Below are 17,903 nucleotides of genomic sequence, written 5' to 3' on the forward strand. Positions count from 1 at the left end.
AAGAGTGTTATAGCATGATTGAAAGGACAGTTGATGTATGACAGATCAGAACTTGCTCCAAGTCTACATACATGTGAAAGTATGAAAGTGGGCAGGGAACGTGGAGAAGAAAATGGTGGCCAAGAGGAAAAAGAGCGAATTCTCATCAGCAGAATGAAAGAACGAGGCAGAAACACTAAGGGAGATAAAATATAATGGTTGGCATTTGTGTAGTTCTTTAAATTTTGCAAAGCACTTCACATATATTATATAATTCGATCAAGACAAGTAGAAGCAGGATATCAGATGGCTGAATGAGATGGGAAATTGAGAAGCCTTAATCAAGAGAGTTAAAGGAATGGCAGGCAGGGCAATAAAGGTTTTGCTGCAGTAACATTTTGGAAAAGAGAAGGGACCAAAGACGGGTTAGACAGAATATATGGCCACTGATTTAATGTGATTTCAGGAGGTCTGAGGAAGAGCTCTTGCCTCTAAAATGTCCTTGGTAAGGGCAGGGACTCTTCCCTACTCTTCCCTCCTCTTTCCTCCCCTCTACCCCCCACTGTATTTGTATCATCAATGCCTAGCACATAGTAGGCATTTGTTGAATAAATGACATCTTCAGTCAAAGGCTGAGAGACCACTTATTGGAAATTTTTTAAGGGACATTCTTGTTCAAGTACAAATTGAACTGTGTAATCTCTGAGGGTTTTTTTTCCCTTCTAATTTTGAGATTCTGTGATTCTGTGAAATCTTTCATTTTTCTATTAGAAATCAGTCTTGCATTGCAAATGTGACATATTCACATAGAAGTACAAATGACTGATATAGCAGAACCTTTCCTATAAAAAAATAGGTTTTAATAAAAGGGAGAAGTCTGGGAGAGGGCTTTCTAGGCTAGGAGTTATGGATGAGGGGCTGGTGCCAATTCTGCAATACCAGGACCTGTAAACAATAAAGGTTGAAGAAAGAAAAAAACAAATCACCATATTTCACAGGGAAATAGATTTAGAGGTGAAAGTGAACGTAGAAGCCATCTAGTCCAACCTTTTCCTTTTACAAAAAGGAAACTGAGTCTCAGTGGTTATATGACTTGCCCAAGGGCACATAGGTAGAAAGTGGGATGGATGGCATTTGAAAGAAGTATGGGATATGAACCAAAGAACTCCCCAATTGAGTCCTTTTTACTACACCATAAAGAGAGCTTTTTCAAACCCATGGTACCTGAGACCTGACCCTGTGATTAATTGTGAATGTTGTAAGGCAAGAATGTAGTTTGCAGCTCTTGGAGAGCAAGAGATAGCAATGTTTCGTGACAACTGAAATATATAGAAAGAAGTCATACAAAATTTGAGTAGACAACTGATGGCCACATAGAGTGCTCATTGTATATCTATTTACTGAATTTCCTATTATCATTGACCTCATCACTGTCTTACTCATCCCTAGAGTTCCTATTAGTGGAGGATCAGATCTGACTTATTTATATGTTTGATATGTGTATCCCTTCACAGAGATGAACAATAAATGTTTGTTGATTGATTGTATCATGTTCACCTGCCCTGCTCACTCTCCAGTTGCACATGGTCTAGCTAAGTTTGACATTGAGATAAAGAGATTTCTTTCCCAAGGGGAACCCTATCCAATGACCTCTGAGTGGGGACTTTTTGAGTTAGTGTGACATTGGGTTTCTTTATTCATCCATTCCCTCACCAGTAAACTTTTATCAAATGTCTAATAGATGTAAATCTCTTGGTTAGGTGCTGGATAACAAATTAGGTTAGATATGCAGGTTGAGATCAGATTATAGCTGCCAGATTAAGAGTTTATATTTTGTCTTAGTGATTATAAGGAACTTCTAAACATTTTTCATCAGGAGAGTGAAATAAGTTTCACCATAGGGATCCATCCTGGGAATGTTGGAATAGTCTGGTTTGGTTTTTGGAAGACTCTCCATCTCACACCTTGGCCACAAAGAGGTTAAAGAATTCCAAGTTGGCATCCCACAAGAGCAAAGGACTGTTGTCACGTTCTAACATTACTTCTTAGAAAATAAAATCAGAATATTCCAACCAGTGAAAATTCCACTCATGCAGAAAAATCACTCAGTGGTTTGGCTAATCTTTTCATGCTCAGGGGTGGCCAGTGCTGAAAGAGGCCAGAGTTTTAAAATCAGAGCTGAGTTTAGAATTAGTGGGGGAAGGTGAGGAAGCAGGCAATGTCTTCATTAGACTGATCAGAAAAACTCCCAAGGCTGACACCTAGATTCTATATGATAAAAGAGCAATACTGTTAACTCTTCACATACTACCACTATTTTCCATTTGCTTTTAGGGAAGAGAAAATATTTCAAGCTCTTCTCTGTACTTTTTTGTAAGTCTAGGTGATTCTTATGCAAAAACATACTTTTGGGCAAAGTAGAACTAATGATAGTCACTGATTTCTTTTGCCACTTTGAATGATGAAAAGTTCCCATTGATTTAAGGCTAAGTTCTTGAGAAAAGCATTTGCCCTGAGGTGGTAATATCTTTTTCAATTTAAGGTTAAATTAAGAAACCCTAGAGAGGCACAACTCTGAGAAGCAATAACACTAAAGACCAACAACATTAAATGAAGACCAGAAGTGGAAAAAAGTGTTATTTTCCCAAGACACACTTCCTCACAATCCCTACCATTTTTCACTGCAACCATCTACCCCAAGCCATTCCTCAGTCTCTAGACTGGAGTAAGGATATTTATTGGAGTGGCTCATCATCTCATTAATATGGCTTACCTTAAGAACTCCTTCAGTCAAGAGAGCCCCAAGCTGTTACTTTCTTGTTAATTTCATTTGGATTCTTTTTTGTTACTTTCACTCAGATTCCTAGCTTCCAACAATACTGAGTAGTTGTATTAGGCCCTGATGGTAGAGTTTCACTCAGCCTTCCACTCCACTGAAATGCATTTTCTCTTAAGAGTTAACATATATTGAGTGAACCTTTACAAATATTGACCATTTCTTCGAAATTTACAGAGAGGGGACCATAACAGGGCATGTTCCTGGGAAATGCAGACTTCATTTCCAGGTCAATCTGCTTCTCAGAGAGAGACTAGAGTGAATATTTGCTTCTAATACAAGAAGATGATTGATTGGTCCAGATCATTTGATTAGTATGGTTATTAGAGGAATTAATACAAGTCCTTCTTCTGAGGTAACTGAAGACATCTACATTATTTTCCCAAATAGTTCTTACATTCTTTCCTATTGTGGGAAGTGATATGGCCCCTGGAATAACATTTTATTAATTACTGATGCAAGGTATACAGTGGTAGGCCATTGACCAAGAAGAATAACAGGACCCTTTCCACAGGGGATGAGAGGCACATAGGATGCTGAAAGGAACAGTAGTAGTCGGGTAACCTATGGTCACTCCTGATTTTGCCACTAACACACACTATGTGACCTCTGTCAGTCCTGCTACCATGTGTGCCTCTGTTTCCCTTCAAATGGGGAAAATATATGGGCCCATCAGCTTAATGTTGACGATGGTCAAATGAAATTGTATGCTCGAAAATACTTTGGGAAGGATCCAGTGACATGCAGATTGAAAGGATTATAATTTTAGGCCGTCTGTACTTGGTTGCCACTTTTCATCTCAGTTTTTTCACATTTAATTCTGCCCATCTGAAGAGTGAGAATACTGAAGGCTCTTTCTTTGCCAGCCCTTCAGTAGGGTTTTTTTTTTCCATATCCAAATAGGCAACAACACATGCATAGCTAAGATTTTACCTCACGGTGACCCACTGTGAGATGTTTTCTCCAGGAATGTGTGACATGCAGAAGGGGGACCATTTAATGAAAGTGAATGTCTTAATCCAAGCAAGCAAAAGCCAATATTTATTATCAATAGGTTCATGCTCACTTACCTATTCTTGCTCTCTTTCACTCTCTACTCCAACCCTTAGCCATTTTGAAAGTTCTTAATGTTTTGGGGCAAGGGTTTTGAGGATTTTGTGTTCTTTAAAATAAAAAGAAAAATTACACAACTTGCCATTCACTGGTAAGTTCATTAGAGGAAAATGTTTATAGAGACTTTTCTTTCTCAACCAAGTCCAGGGGGCTAATGAATAAGGGATGTCCAAGCACCTCATAGGATGTTCAGTTTAGAGCTGGAAGAAACTTCCAACAAAGGTCTTCTAGTCTTTTATATGTGAGGAACTAAAGCCAACAAAGGTTAAATGTATTGCTTGGTATTACAGAAGCAGTAAGCAGGAAAGCATGAGTTTGAACCCAGGTTCTTTGCCTCAAGGAAAGACAGCCAGGTGGTACAATGAATAGGATGCTGGGCCTAGAGTCAAGAAGACTTACCTTCCTGACTTCTGTGTGACCCTGTGCAAGTCACTTGACCCAGTTTGCCTCAGTTTCCTCACCTCTAAAATGAGCTGTAGAAGGAAATGGTAAACCACTCCAGTTTGCCAAGAAAACCCCAAATGGAGTTACAAAGAGTCAGACATGACTGAAAACAACTGAACGACAGCAACCTTCCCCTCAAAAACTATCACTCTTTCTACTGAACTGTGAGCCCTACTCTAGCTATGAGAATACAGAATTAGAACTGGGAAGGATCTTAAAGATCACCTCCCTATCATCCCTTCCTTTTGTAGATGAAGAAACCAAGAGTCACAAAATGGTTCCTACATTAACAACAACAACAAAAAGATTGTCTATATGGAATTTTTCCTGTTTCCCCCAATACCTAGTTCTCTCCTTCTCATAACTACTTCGTATTTATTTGTGCTTATCCCGACTCTGACATTCCTTGTGTGGCAAGTCGCTCAACTTCGCTGGACCTGCCTCTAAAAGGGATCAGCAGCAGCAACAACATTTACATGGTATTAGCTGTGTTCTAGGTACTGTGTTAACAATTATTACCTCATTTAATCCTCATAATAACCCTGGAAGGTAAGTGTTATCATTATCTTCTTTATCCCCATTATCCTCATTCAGGAAACTGAAGCAAACAGTGACTCGCCCAGGGTCACGCAGCTAATAAGTTTCTGAGGCTGGATTTAAACTTATCTTCCTGACTTCAGGAGCTAGGTGGTACAATGGATAGAGCACTGGGTCTAGAGTCAGAAAGATCCAAGTTTAAATCTGGCCTCAGATACTTCCTAAGCTGTGTGGCCCTGGATAAATAAATCACTTCACCTCTATTTGCCTCAGTTTCCTTATCTATAAAATGGGGATAATACCACCATTTACCTTCTTGTGTTTTTGTGAGGATCAAATGAGGCAATCATTTTAAAGCACTTAGCAAGTGCCTAGCACTTCATAGTATGTGCTCTATAAATTGTTATTAGAAAAAAGTATTTGAACTTCATGGCCCCTGAAGTCCCTCTGCAGCTCTAAATCGATGATCCAGTGAACCTTTGACACATGCCTTTGTTGTCTTTTTTTAGATCACAGGCTCCTTGAGAGTAGGGATTGTTTTGTTTTCACCTAACACAGCGCCTAGCACATAGCTGGCATTTTAATAATTGCGTGTTGATTGACTAACTGATGGATTGATTAGTAGTAAGTTGTGGACACTTTACTAGCGTTGCACAGCTAGTTGGTTGGAGACAGAGCAAAGACTATAATATAGTCCCAATATCTTCCATCTTGTAATTGTGTAGAACTCTGTTTCTCTCCTTCTCCCATTTGAACTACACTGATTTGAGGTAAGGAGCTGTTAAAGTCCTTGGGAGGAGCTTGGCAGCGCTGTTTTTAATCCCTTCCTGAGACTAGTTGCTGATATAGCTGAGTTAAAGATGTCTCCTGGGTGTGATTGGAAATGGAAGTTTAATGATGGTGCAAATACTGTTTATCTAGATTTTTTTTTTCTGGGAGGACTGGGGATAAAAAAATTCCCCTGATGGGCTACCGAGTCTTGTAACTTCTGACAACCTATGACAGATTGTCAGGAAAGTTGAATTCTTCGGGGTTGCTTGTTCTGCCTTTGCCTTCTTCTCTGTTATGTGATTTAATTACAAGTTTAATCATTTCTGAAACTTCAACCATCCCTCCAGAGTCTCAAGACCTGTTCTTTTAATAGGGAGGCATTACTCCGCTGAGTGGCTCTCTGGAAGGAGGGTTAGATGTGCCTCTCAAATCTTTCCCTTGGTGAGCGAGACAGGGCCAAATAAAAAACAGAAATTGTTTTGACATTCTTCTTTTTTTAATCATAGAGAAAGAATAAAGTATATTTAACTTAAAGTAAAGAGGTTGCATTCATTATTGATGGAAGCTGTAAAAGGAATACAAAAAATTGCTGTTTACCATTAATGGAGAAGCATCACTATAAATTCATGTTAACCCCAAGTGCGTATAGGACTGGTCTGGCTAATTGTCCCTCCTTTTTGGTGCATTCATATTTCTGTCCTTCTTTGATCCTTCTCCATCCACTCTCCCAAGTAAAATAAAATAAAATAAAGGGACCAACCCCCTCTAGTAGATTTTTATAACTTTGCATACAATATATTTAGTTTAGTAATGAAAAATTTCAGCTTGAGGCAACGTATATAGTAGCATTTCTAATGTTTTTTAAACAGCTATTAATGCAGTCAAGCTGTGTTTTTTCTTCTTCTGTATATAATCATCTGCTCAGTGGTGCACTCTATAACTCAGAGCAGGAGCCAGAGGAGGAGCCTGCTGTGACTGATGGGGCAAGGCCTAGCAAGCTGAAAGAGTCCCATCTGGATTAGGTTTTGGGAGCAGTCAGATGTTGAGTGGGAGGTCAGCAAGGCTTGCATTAGCTCCCCCTCCTTCAACACCCCTATCATCCACACTCATCCACACATTACACAGCACACACACACCCTCATCCTTAATTGATGCTTGCCTTGGGCAGATGCTCTATGGCCTGGGACTAGAACAGCTGCTAAGTTTATGGAGGATAAAGGAAACAGGATGGTGCAGCAGGTATTTTTTTTTTCCATTTTATCTTTCACTTGAAACTGTGATTTGAATAGAGCAGAGGCCTTTCCCCTATTAAGCTGTCTGGCTGCATGAAAGCTTCCTGTGATACCCATTTTGATTCTTGCTTCATTCTAGAGGAAGGCAAGCTGCAGTGATGATTGCATATGTGTATGTATGTGTGTGTGTGTGTGCATGTGTGTTTCTATCTGTCTGTCTGCTGTTCTTGATCTAACTGAGATAGTCTTATAACCAACTGCAGGTTAATGGGGTAATTTTGCTTTTTTCCTCTTTGTCTAAATGCCCTGAGGATATGAGGTAGTTTGGCTTATTTCACTACAGTACAAGACGCCTTTCTCTGAATATGCAATATTTCTGACTAAAGAAATTGAACACACAAACTACTAAACTCAATTTAAAAAAACAAAACAAAACCTGTCAGCACTATTAAAACTGTAGGCAATCACCAGGCACCAAGTAGTTTTCTAGAATAAACTGATGTTCCCTTGTAGCGGTACTGGTGGGATGGGAGGGGGAAGGCCCCAGAGGAGTGACTTCTCTTCTTTTGCTGTGTGGATGGACTCAGCTGGCTTATTAAGTTTGACACTGTTGTGTATTTCTTCATTATAAAGGGTGTTTTTGGAATGAAAGAGCTTTTTCAGAATGAGAAAGGGCTCTTGAAGGACTAAAGCCTAGAGGAGGGGGGCTCTTAGAGGGGCTTCAAAAACTTTGCCTTTTTTAAAGTTGAAAACTTGTAGGATTTTAAGTCAGTATGGATGGTTATGAAATTCAGGCACTTTTCACTCTTGAAAAGCCAAGCTTTTTAAGTTGAAAGCAATAAACTGAATTTTATACACTGCCACGTAAAGAATATTTTTGAGTTGAAATGTGGTTTTCATTAGATTGCAGGCCAAAACATTTTGCAAAGTCTGACTGTCTGCCACCCTTTGTTCTTTCATTTGCCAAAAGTACTTTATTAAACCACATAGAAAAATGGATGTGCCAGATCTGACATAAAGTACTCCCTTCCCCTTAGCCCACCTTAACAGGAGAACTTAGGATACAGAATGAATTACTTGCCCAAAAGGCTTCTCTGTATGTAAGGGGAGTGACACACTGACCATATAAATCTGTTCACACAAAGAAACCTACCATTGTCATATATAGTAGCCAGACTGTGCATTAGTTTTAAAATGGGGATAATTTCCTGGCATTTCCATGCCTCAGTTAAAAACAACTTTAAATTTAGATAAGATTTTCTTTTTACTAGGCATCAGATGTATTTTACATATATATATGTGTATATATATATATATATATACACATATATATATGAATTTTTTTTAAAGTATCCTTTGATTAGATGAAAAACACTGAAGAAAATAGCACATGATATAATGATGGAGTTGCAACTTGATTGTATTTTTGGCACGTCTGTAAATGTTAACCCAAATCTAGTACATTAATAGGCATGTTGTGTGTTTCTCCAGCAATGTGCAAGGATCCACTAGCAGTTTTCCTGTATCATACTCTTATCCGTTCTACCTTCTAGGATGCAGATGGGGAGACTGAATCACAGTAGCCCCAAATGGGTGATTTGTGTGTCTTTAAAATACATACTAATAGCAGTCATTGCATATTGCAGTTACCTCAGAGAAAAACTAGGTTCCACAAACTCCATGCTGGATTTTTGAACTCTCTTAAAGGGGATATATGGAGATGTGTGCAGCAATATATGTCTCTGGATGTTTGGTTAGGGAAGAGGGCAGTAAGAGGGAATGAGAGGAAGTAACTACTGGTTTGTTCGTTTGTTTTTACGTCAGCCCCTCCTCAGTAACAAAACAAACAAAAAACAAAATCCAGATATCAGTCTTAACTTCAGGTTTAAAATTAAAATAACTCTCATTTAGTGATATAGTAGGGGAAAAAAAAGGGAGCTCAAAGTATTGATGCACAAGTCCACGTCTAGCAAAACTTCCCCCAAATAATGATGCCTGGCAGTGTCATAGTGAGGCTGAGATAGTGATTATCAGGTTTCAGTTGGAAACATGGTTCCTTTCATGTCTAGAAAATATGTTCTCCAGCGACAAGGAGGTTGCAATGAAAATCCATCCCCTTTATTGTCTCCTTATTATTTAGGGTTCTACCAAGTCCCTGGCTTGGGACCACATGGGTTTTTCTGGACCATGGCTGTGGAGGTCTTTCCAGGTTGGACAGAGATGCTGCATCAGAAGTAGTTTAAAGCTACCAGTAAGAAATTCCATGCAAAGTGCAGCGCTCTTAATTAAATATTAGCTGTAATTAGCACAAAGTGTGAATGTTACAAATATTAATTAGGGTCTCCTGGAACTGCTGTCAGTGTTAATGAGAAACAGTAGGGGTCCCGGCAACATCTGTTTTAGAACTCCAGGTAGAGGATAAAAATCTCGAGAACAAATGTACCTGGACATTAGCTGCCAGTGGCTTTGTGGTTACGATTGGTCTTATACCATGTCTGCCACATGACTCATTTTCCCAGAGATGGTACTTGGGGATCGCTGGAGACCAATTCTTGTCCCTTAGCCCCAGGACACCTTATCCCGCCGTTATTCCTTCTTCCAAATGTCGTCGCTTCTTACCTTTGGGCTCACTGTTATGTAGCAGAACCTGGGCAGACTATGGTTGCCAAGATCTGCTTCAGAGTTTATCTACTGTTTATACACTTTTAGTTTGGCCAGTGAGGCTGGTAGTCTCTTAAGTTTCACTTTGCTTTATATTAATGAGTACTTTTTTTGGGGGGGGGGGGGGGCGGTGAGGGGAAAGGAGAAGGAAAGTCCTCAGATTTATGATTTCATCATTAGGGGTAACAACTACTATGGAAACTCCCTCCACTAATTCAAACAGACAATTCATCTGTGACTTATAGCTTTGTCTTTGCATCCCAGTACCTAGACACTTAAATGCTTATTGAATGATCATTATCTTGGAGTCACTGAGAAATTAAGTGACTTGCCCATTGTTGGGTGGCTAGTATTTGTTGAAAGCAAAATTACATCCCTGGTCTTTTTGATTCCAAGATGACTCTTCTATATTTCTCCCCTTTTAAGCACTTTAACACCTTGGTAGAATATGGTAATATTTATATAACTCTTTTTGACGGATTCCAATGCTGTCCCCACAATATCCCTGGGAGGTGAGCCCATAGATCAATATTCTTTCCAATCTGAAGCTGAGGAAAATGGAGGCATGAAGTTAGAAGTGGGGTTTGAACCCAGGTCTTTTATTCCTTTTCTCTTTCTACTATTCTATGCTATATTTAATATGATATTAAGTAGAGCTTTCTTGGACTCCATACCTAGAAAATTATTTATTAAAGTGCCCAATAGCCATATGGCAAAAGAATCTCAAGGATACTGTTAGGGGGAACCTAGACCGGATTTGTATATGACCCTGAAAAGTACATAAGTACCTTTATTCTTGGAATGAGAGTGTTGTCTCTGGGAAAATATTCTGAGTAGACTATAGATGACTGAAAGAGACTCCTCTTTTGTCTTTCACTACTCCACTTTTTTTCCACCTGCTACTATCCCTGACCTCAGTCTACTAGTCCTGACTTCTTTCATTGATCCAATATGGAATATTTGCCTATATTGCTTAGGAACCTGGTAGTAGAAAGCAAATCTTCATCAACTGAAATAAGTACATTATTGGGCATCTCAAACACTCCTTAAAAGTATGTTGTGATTTTTCTTGAAATTGGAATTAATTTATAGATGTTGCTCTCTCTCTCTTTTCCTCTCCGTTCTTTTTATTCTTCTTCTCCTTTCTTATTTTTCTTCTTTTTCCTCCTCCCCCTGCCCCATACACACACACACACACACACATTTGTGATGGGGGAAAATGTCAGATGGTAGGGTATGATACTACCATTTAGAAAAAGAAAGTTAAAAAGTACCAATATCTTTTTCCTAATGAATCTCTTTTTGTCTCTGTCTTTGCCAATTGCAAGGCTTGTCTGCCTTTCTGTCTATCATGATTTTTAAACTTCCTTTTATGTAATCAGAGAAAGGCCCCATCTAAAATAGAGCCCTAGGAGACCAATGTGACTCTCTATGAGGGATCAGGTTTGCCTGCCCTTCAAAAGTTCTTTTTCACAGGCCTGAGCTTTCCAGGTTTCAGTTTTGCCAGTGAGAATAAGCACTTATGATAGGATTTCTTTACTTGAAGTTATATTCTTAGATGGGTCCATGTCATGTGGAGGCAAATGGGAGAGGAGGAGGATGTTACTTGGGCTGGAAATAGCAGTGAGTTTCTAAATCAGAAGGTACAGGGAATGTGGGAAGAGCTGGTTTTCTTGAATTTTCTCTAAACTCCCTCAACTTCTCCCAGTACTGGGAGCTTTCTACACCCACAATAAAAAGAGATCAGTCTCCTCAACATCCTTAGGAATTGATTTGTATTTTTACTTCCAAACAATAAATTAGGTGATAGAGATTAGTATGAGGGAGGAAAGAAGCCAGCCTAGTGGAACTGGAATGTGTTGCATAAGTGTCTTCATTTGCCCTACACTTAGTTCTTTCTACAGTTATTACCAATATCATAATAGTGTTGCACCCTTCACCATAAGAGCACAAGTTTTGCATTCTAGGATTAATCACTATTTTTCCCCCTTTGCTGAATAAAAGTTTCACTGTGTCCAGATCCTTTAGTGGAAAAGCCTCATTGACACAGATATCTAGGAAATGTTCCTATATCTGACATTGCTTGCTATCCCTGCTATAATTATATGAAAGCTAAAGTCACATCTGATTGACCACAGAAGATAGGAGATGCAGCTATTTGGTGTCTAATTGTAAAGATTTCTTTTTTATGTGCAAATCAGAGTGCATCAGTGGAATGACCCAAAGGCACTTGGATTAAGTTCTCTGGCATATGAGAGAAGATGCTTTCTGATTTTATTTTTTCAATTTACTGATTATCTTTTGTTTGTACATCATCTGTATCTCCCGTTATGTTCCTCCCCCCCCCTTAGAGAGACATCCCTTATATTAAAAGAGGGAAAAATACAATTCAGCAAGAGTAACCAACCCACCAAATGAGTTTGACATTTTATTCAGCGTTCCATACCTATAGTTGCCCACCTCTGATAAGAAGGGAGGGAGCTGCAATGCTGTAGCTTTTCTTCAGGGCCAAACTCGGTCATTATAATTTCATAGCATTCATTGATTTCCTCTCACTCCCCATTTAGGCTGTTTAAGTCCCTGTAAATATTGTTTTCTTGGCTTTACCTGCTTCACTTTCCATCATTTCGTATGTCTTCCCATGTTTCTTTGTATTCATCATTTTTTACAAGATAGTAGCATCCCATTCCATTAAGTCGTCCATAGTGTGGAGTCTGCAAACTTAATTTTTTTATAGCTGTATTTTGATATGATCATTTCTATTGTGATTGCATAATTTAACTTTATTCATTTAAAACAATAATTCTGAGAAAGGGTCTATAAGCTGCACTAGACTTCCAAACTGGGCCATGAGACCAAAAAAAAAAAAAAATTAAGGATCCCTGCATGATATTTATGTGTCACGGTTTTTAAAGGTGGTCAATGGGCATCTAATTTCTTTTCAAACAAAAAAATAATATTTTGAAATATTTTGGTTTCTATGGGATTCTTCTTTTTATCTTTTCTTGTAGCATGTGCCTAGCAGTGAGATTTCTGGGTCAAAGGATATAGACATTTTAGTCACTTTCATAACATAGTTTCAAATTGCTTCAAATGAGTGTTCTTACCCCGTCTTTGGGGAGTTATAAAACAAAGGACAGTCATTGGTATCCATCCAACATAAAAAAGCACTTGAGGAAGCTCCCTTCTCTCCCACCCTCCCAGCACATTAGGCAGGCAACCTATGGTGAATTTAGAGGAGAATATGGAGGGGACCCCCACATCAATACCGTATAGTGTGTGTGTGTGTGTGTGTGTGTGTGTGTGTGATTTGCTTTGTCACTATATTACATTACCTCTTTATAATTCATGTAATAAAAGGTGGACTTTAGGAGAGCAGGCTATATTTCAATACTTCCATAATTTTGGAGAAACTCTGATTTCATCCATCTGGGGTCACTCCTTCACTGACGTACATATCATTCCTTTCACATCCTGGTAGACAATACCTTTGAATTTCTGTGCTTAAAAAATAAAATAAAATCACCACTTGGTGGCCCATCTCTTTGCTTCATGTATGTCAAGTTTTTCAGAGGTCGTACATCATTTGATCTTTTGTGGCACTTTAACTATGAAATTAAGAATCAACTGTCATGTAGAAAGCTTCATATTCACTGGTTCCACGTCAGGATTATAATTAGGGTTCTTCAGGATCAAACAGGACACAGTCCCTAAGGGGGAGCCAACGTTGGGCCTTTAACTCTCTTTGGATTCTGGAGATGTTTCTGCGTGGCTCCTTACTGATTTTACTTTTTCCTTTTGCTTTCCAGGGTAATCAGGAAGCTACAGCAGCTCCTGACACAATGGCACAGCCTTATGCCTCCGCCCAGTTTGCTCCCCCTCAGAATGGCATCCCTGCAGAGTATACGGCTCCCCATCCTCATCCCGCTCCAGAGTACACAGGCCAGACTACAGTCCCAGAGCACACGTTAAACATGTACCCTCCAGCGCAGACGCATTCTGAACAGAGTGCCACGGACACAAGTGCGCAGACTGTCTCCGGCACAGCCACAGTAAGTGTAGCATTTTCTTCTTCTGGGATGGTTTGGAGAGGCCATGACCTTGAGCTTTCTTACCTGGGTGGTAAATGGGGAGGTCCACAGTGAGAGGTTTATTAGCCAGAGGGGGCCTGTTTCCAGCATCAGGGTATTATCTTCTCATCCTCAATAGCCTGAAAGAGTTAATTATCCTCCAGGAAGATCACAATGGACTTCCTGGAGAATTATGCCTTGGTGCTCCAACACAAGGCTGTGTGTTTTTCACAGATAAGCCATTCAGCACTGAAAACTGGTCAGCCTTTTTTTTTTCTTCTCATCATCCTTTGCATTCTCTCTGCCTAGGAGTTTGTCATCCACTTGGACCAAAGCATTTACTTCTATTCTCCTCATTTCTTCTGTCTAGAAATAAAAACAAAGTTCTTTTTGTACTTGGAACCTTATCCAATTAGGGACTGAGATCATTTTGGCTAGGAAGTGTCTTTACCTCTTTACTGGTACCAGCTGTGGCCTTTCTGATTTGAGGATCAAATGTACACTGCTTTTTGTACTTGGAAACTTACCCAATGAAGGGTTAAAATCATTTTACCTTGGAATTGTCTTCATTTCTTTGGTAGCATTACTGGTCTTTCTGATTTAAGGACTACTACTCTTTTCATTCCTTTTTTTCCTTTAAATGGTTAAAAAAAGTGTGAATGAGGTGTTTTATCGCATTCATTAGTTTTACCCAAGCTGTTTGTGATGGTGGTGTTGGCAGGAGCTATCTCTGATTGAAAAGGGAATAAGGTCCTATCCGCAAGTCGTTATTAAATATATATTTTATGCCCAGTCTCATGCTTTGAGGGCTAGAAAAAGGTTGAAGCCACATTACTTAGACTTGAGGAGTTTGTAATTCAGAAGGGGACACAAGGTGAATCTACCAAAACGAACTACAGAACGATACATTATTGGACAAAACTGAAATATTGCGGTACTACAAATAAGGAAGAGATCATCAAGGACTGGAAAATGTGTATTGTGTTAGAGAAGTAGATAGTGCAGTGGGAGGAGGGCAGGAAGAAATTTCGAAGAAATGAAAAATATCGAAACCTCTAAGGTGGATTTAAAAAATCTTAAAAAACAACAAACCAGAAGCACTTTCCTCCTTTTCATTACATTAGTGAAGAACTATGGATTTGCAATATTAGATACACTGTCAGATACAGTTAATGTGGTGAGTCATTGTTAATTTTGCTAAACTGCTTTTTCTTTCTCTCTTATAAAAAAAAAAGGCAAAATAAACTTTGTTATAAGTGGTGACTAACTGATTAGAGTCACCCCAGATAACAAACATCTATTAAACTTCCTCTATGTGCTGTGTGCTATGCATCATTCTAAGGGCCAAAGATACAAAGAAAGGTATGGGATGGAAAGGGAGTTCAGGAGTGAATGTAATATAAAATCCAAAAGCAAAAAAAAAAAAAAAGAATGTAATTATTTATTGAAAAGGGGAGATATCTTGTTCTCTGTGACCCCATTTCTTCCTTATGTGTCACATGTTCCTATTTTTTGGGGTAGTGTGAAATAGTAAAAATCATGGAATTGGAGGCAGAAGACCTGGGTTTAAATCCTGTTCTGCTTCCTGTTTCACCTGACATGCCATTTAGCTTTTCTTGGTTTCAATTTTCTAATCTATAGAATAAGGATCTAGAACATTATTTCCAGGGCTTTTCTTGTTTTGTAGCTCATGTTAGTGTGAACCTCTAGCCAGGAGAAGGAATTCTTGCGTGTCTACATTCTTGTAATCCCCACTGTGAACTCAGAGAAGCCACTGTGTCAGGACGTGACTCGTCAACATAATATAAATATAGGAACAAAATAAAGTCAGTATACAGTGCCTCTAACCCAAGATTCTATCTGGTTCAGCGGCAGCATAGAATTCTGGTTTATGGGGGCTGGCCACCATTGTGTCTTAAATGGGTTAGAGTACATACCTTGGGCATCCTGAAGGTTCTGCTGACTTATGAGCATAGTGCCCGGTGCCTGTATCAGTGCAAATGCTCAGTCTGTCAGAGTGGAGCCCATTAGACATGTTTGAAAAACTAATAGCAGGTGCAGGTAAGAAAGAAAAATCACCCATATGATGTGACTACATATTTTCCAGGGCTCCTACTGCACACAGTGCATGCATATGATTTAACACACAGCACAGAGCATCTATAATGTGAGTCTGAATACACCCAGAGCTACCACAGCATCTGAAAAGTAAAGGTTCGGAGAACTTATTAGGTCATCCAGTCAAATCCCCAAGGGCCAAGATTGTTCCCTACAGGACATTTTCTGCTGAATTCAGATTTAAAGTAGGGCTCAAAAATACCATGCATCAGTTTGCTGACAGAGCCAGTACTATTATATATTATATACTAGTCCTGACAAGGTATTTTATTCTTGACATATTATAATCAGAAATTTGCAAGTGGAGAATTCGCCAAGTATCTCCACTAGCAACTTAACATCTATTTTTAACACCTCTGCAATCTGCTGAAAGTCTCCCACAACCTTCCCATCAGATTCGTACACTCCTAATGGGAGCCAGCAAGGGTGTCCTAGAGAGAGGCACAACAGCGTAATGCTCCCTGGCCTTTGAGAACATGCCTTTAATGAGCCAGACTCTTCCTGTATTTTAGCTACTCACTACCTGCTAGTGTTAGACATCCCTGGCAGCTGCATTAACTCCTTCAATATAAGGCAGTCTCTCTCTCTTTTTTCTTTTTTTTTATTTATTGAAGGAGTTAATAGTGAGTCACAGGGAAAAAAAAATCTTGGTGTTTTCTTTGTGTGAGTTGTGTGGTTCACACCTCTGTAAAGAAGAAAGCCTTATAATCCACGTGGGTCTTCAAGGGCAATGACATAGACTGGATCTTAGCTGGTGATTTAGATAGCAGTTATCTGACCCCCCCAGGAAGAGTGACTGGGTGCACACACCCCTGCAGGTTCCTTGGAAAGATAAACAAGCAAAATCCTCACTTCCCTGCGGGGCCACTTTCGCATTGTACACTCTGTGTTCCTTAGAGTACCTGCATTTTGAGGTTAGCAACCTTACTGCCATGATGCCACCTCTCAGGGGACACAACCTATGGTAAGTGCTTTGCACTTAAAGCTTAAAGCTATTGTGCTTACTGTTTTTATTAATTGTTATTATAATTGGGATGTTCCTCTAGGCCTTCACTGTCCCTTTCATGTTCAACTTCTCTGCATGATTTAGTTCCTCAAAACAAAGCAGTTTGAGTATAGTTTCCTAAAACAAGCTCAGAGAGCAGAATTTTTAACTTCCGAATATTCATTTTTTTTTTTTTTTAGCTCTTCAAGTTTTCTCATGACCCTATGAGGCAGGTAGAACAAATATCATCATCCCCATTTTACAGATGAGGAAGCTGAGAATCAAAAAAGCCAGGTTACTTATCAGGTCACAAAGTTAGCGGAAGAGGCTGGATTTAAACCTAGTTCTTCTGACTTTTAGAATCGTAACGTTTTTGTTGTACAACAGCTATCTCTTGTCCACCTACCTTTATATCTCCACTCAGTACTTATTCTCTCTGCCAAAAAACAAGAACAATGTCCCCTTCTCATTCCCCCTCCTCCCAGATTTCTATTGATAAAACTCCCTTGCCAATGGCTATCTGAATATGCTTCCATCAAAGGACATGGTAATAATAAATAGCAATAATAACTAACATTTATATAGTGCCTACTATGTGCCAGGGACTGTGTAGGTGCTTTACAATTATCGCCTCATTTGGCCAGGCTATTAACATTTATTAAGCACCTGTGCTAAGTGCTGGGGATACAAAAAGAGGCGAAAGACAAGCCCCTGCCTTTTAAGGAGCTTACAATGTAATGGTAAAGACAGCATGCAGACAAATACATGCCAGATATATAGCATGCAAAACAAGTGATATAAAGGAGAAATAGGAAATAATTAACAGAGGGAAGGCACTAGGAATCAGTGAAGTGGGGAGGGCTTCCAGGAGAAGGTAGAATTGAAATTAGTACTTAAAGGATGTCAGGGAGGTCAGTAGTCAGAATGGAGGAGGGAAGGCGTTCCCAGAATGGAGAAGAGCCAGAGAAAATGCCTAGAGCCCAGAGACAGTGCCAAGAGGCCAGTGTCTCAGGCTCCAAAGAGTATGAGATGGAGAATAAGGTATAAGAAAACTGGAAAATTGGGAGGGGGCTAGCTCATGAAGGGCTTTGAATGCCAGAGTACTTTATATCTGCTCCTGTAAAGGTTAGAAGAGACAGACATTAAGTCACTTGCAA

The 17,903-nt window shown here is 39.3% G+C and overlaps 1 protein-coding gene across 15 annotated transcripts in view; it reads left to right on the plus strand.

Moving 5' to 3' along the window:
• Nucleotides 1-17,903, plus strand: part of RBFOX1 (RNA binding fox-1 homolog 1) — a 377,245-nt gene that overhangs the window by 191,886 nt on the left and 167,456 nt on the right. For all 15 annotated transcript variants that reach the window (XM_072608585.1, XM_072608562.1, XM_072608545.1 and 12 more), the window contains exon 2: nucleotides 13,383-13,625. In XM_072608585.1, coding sequence (XP_072464686.1) covers nucleotides 13,383-13,625 — 243 coding nt within the window. The remainder of the gene's footprint in view (nucleotides 1-13,382; nucleotides 13,626-17,903) is intronic.

The sequence above is a fragment of the Notamacropus eugenii genome, chromosome 1 (assembly GCF_028372415.1).
Source record: "Notamacropus eugenii isolate mMacEug1 chromosome 1, mMacEug1.pri_v2, whole genome shotgun sequence".
NCBI lineage: Eukaryota > Metazoa > Chordata > Mammalia > Diprotodontia > Macropodidae > Notamacropus > Notamacropus eugenii.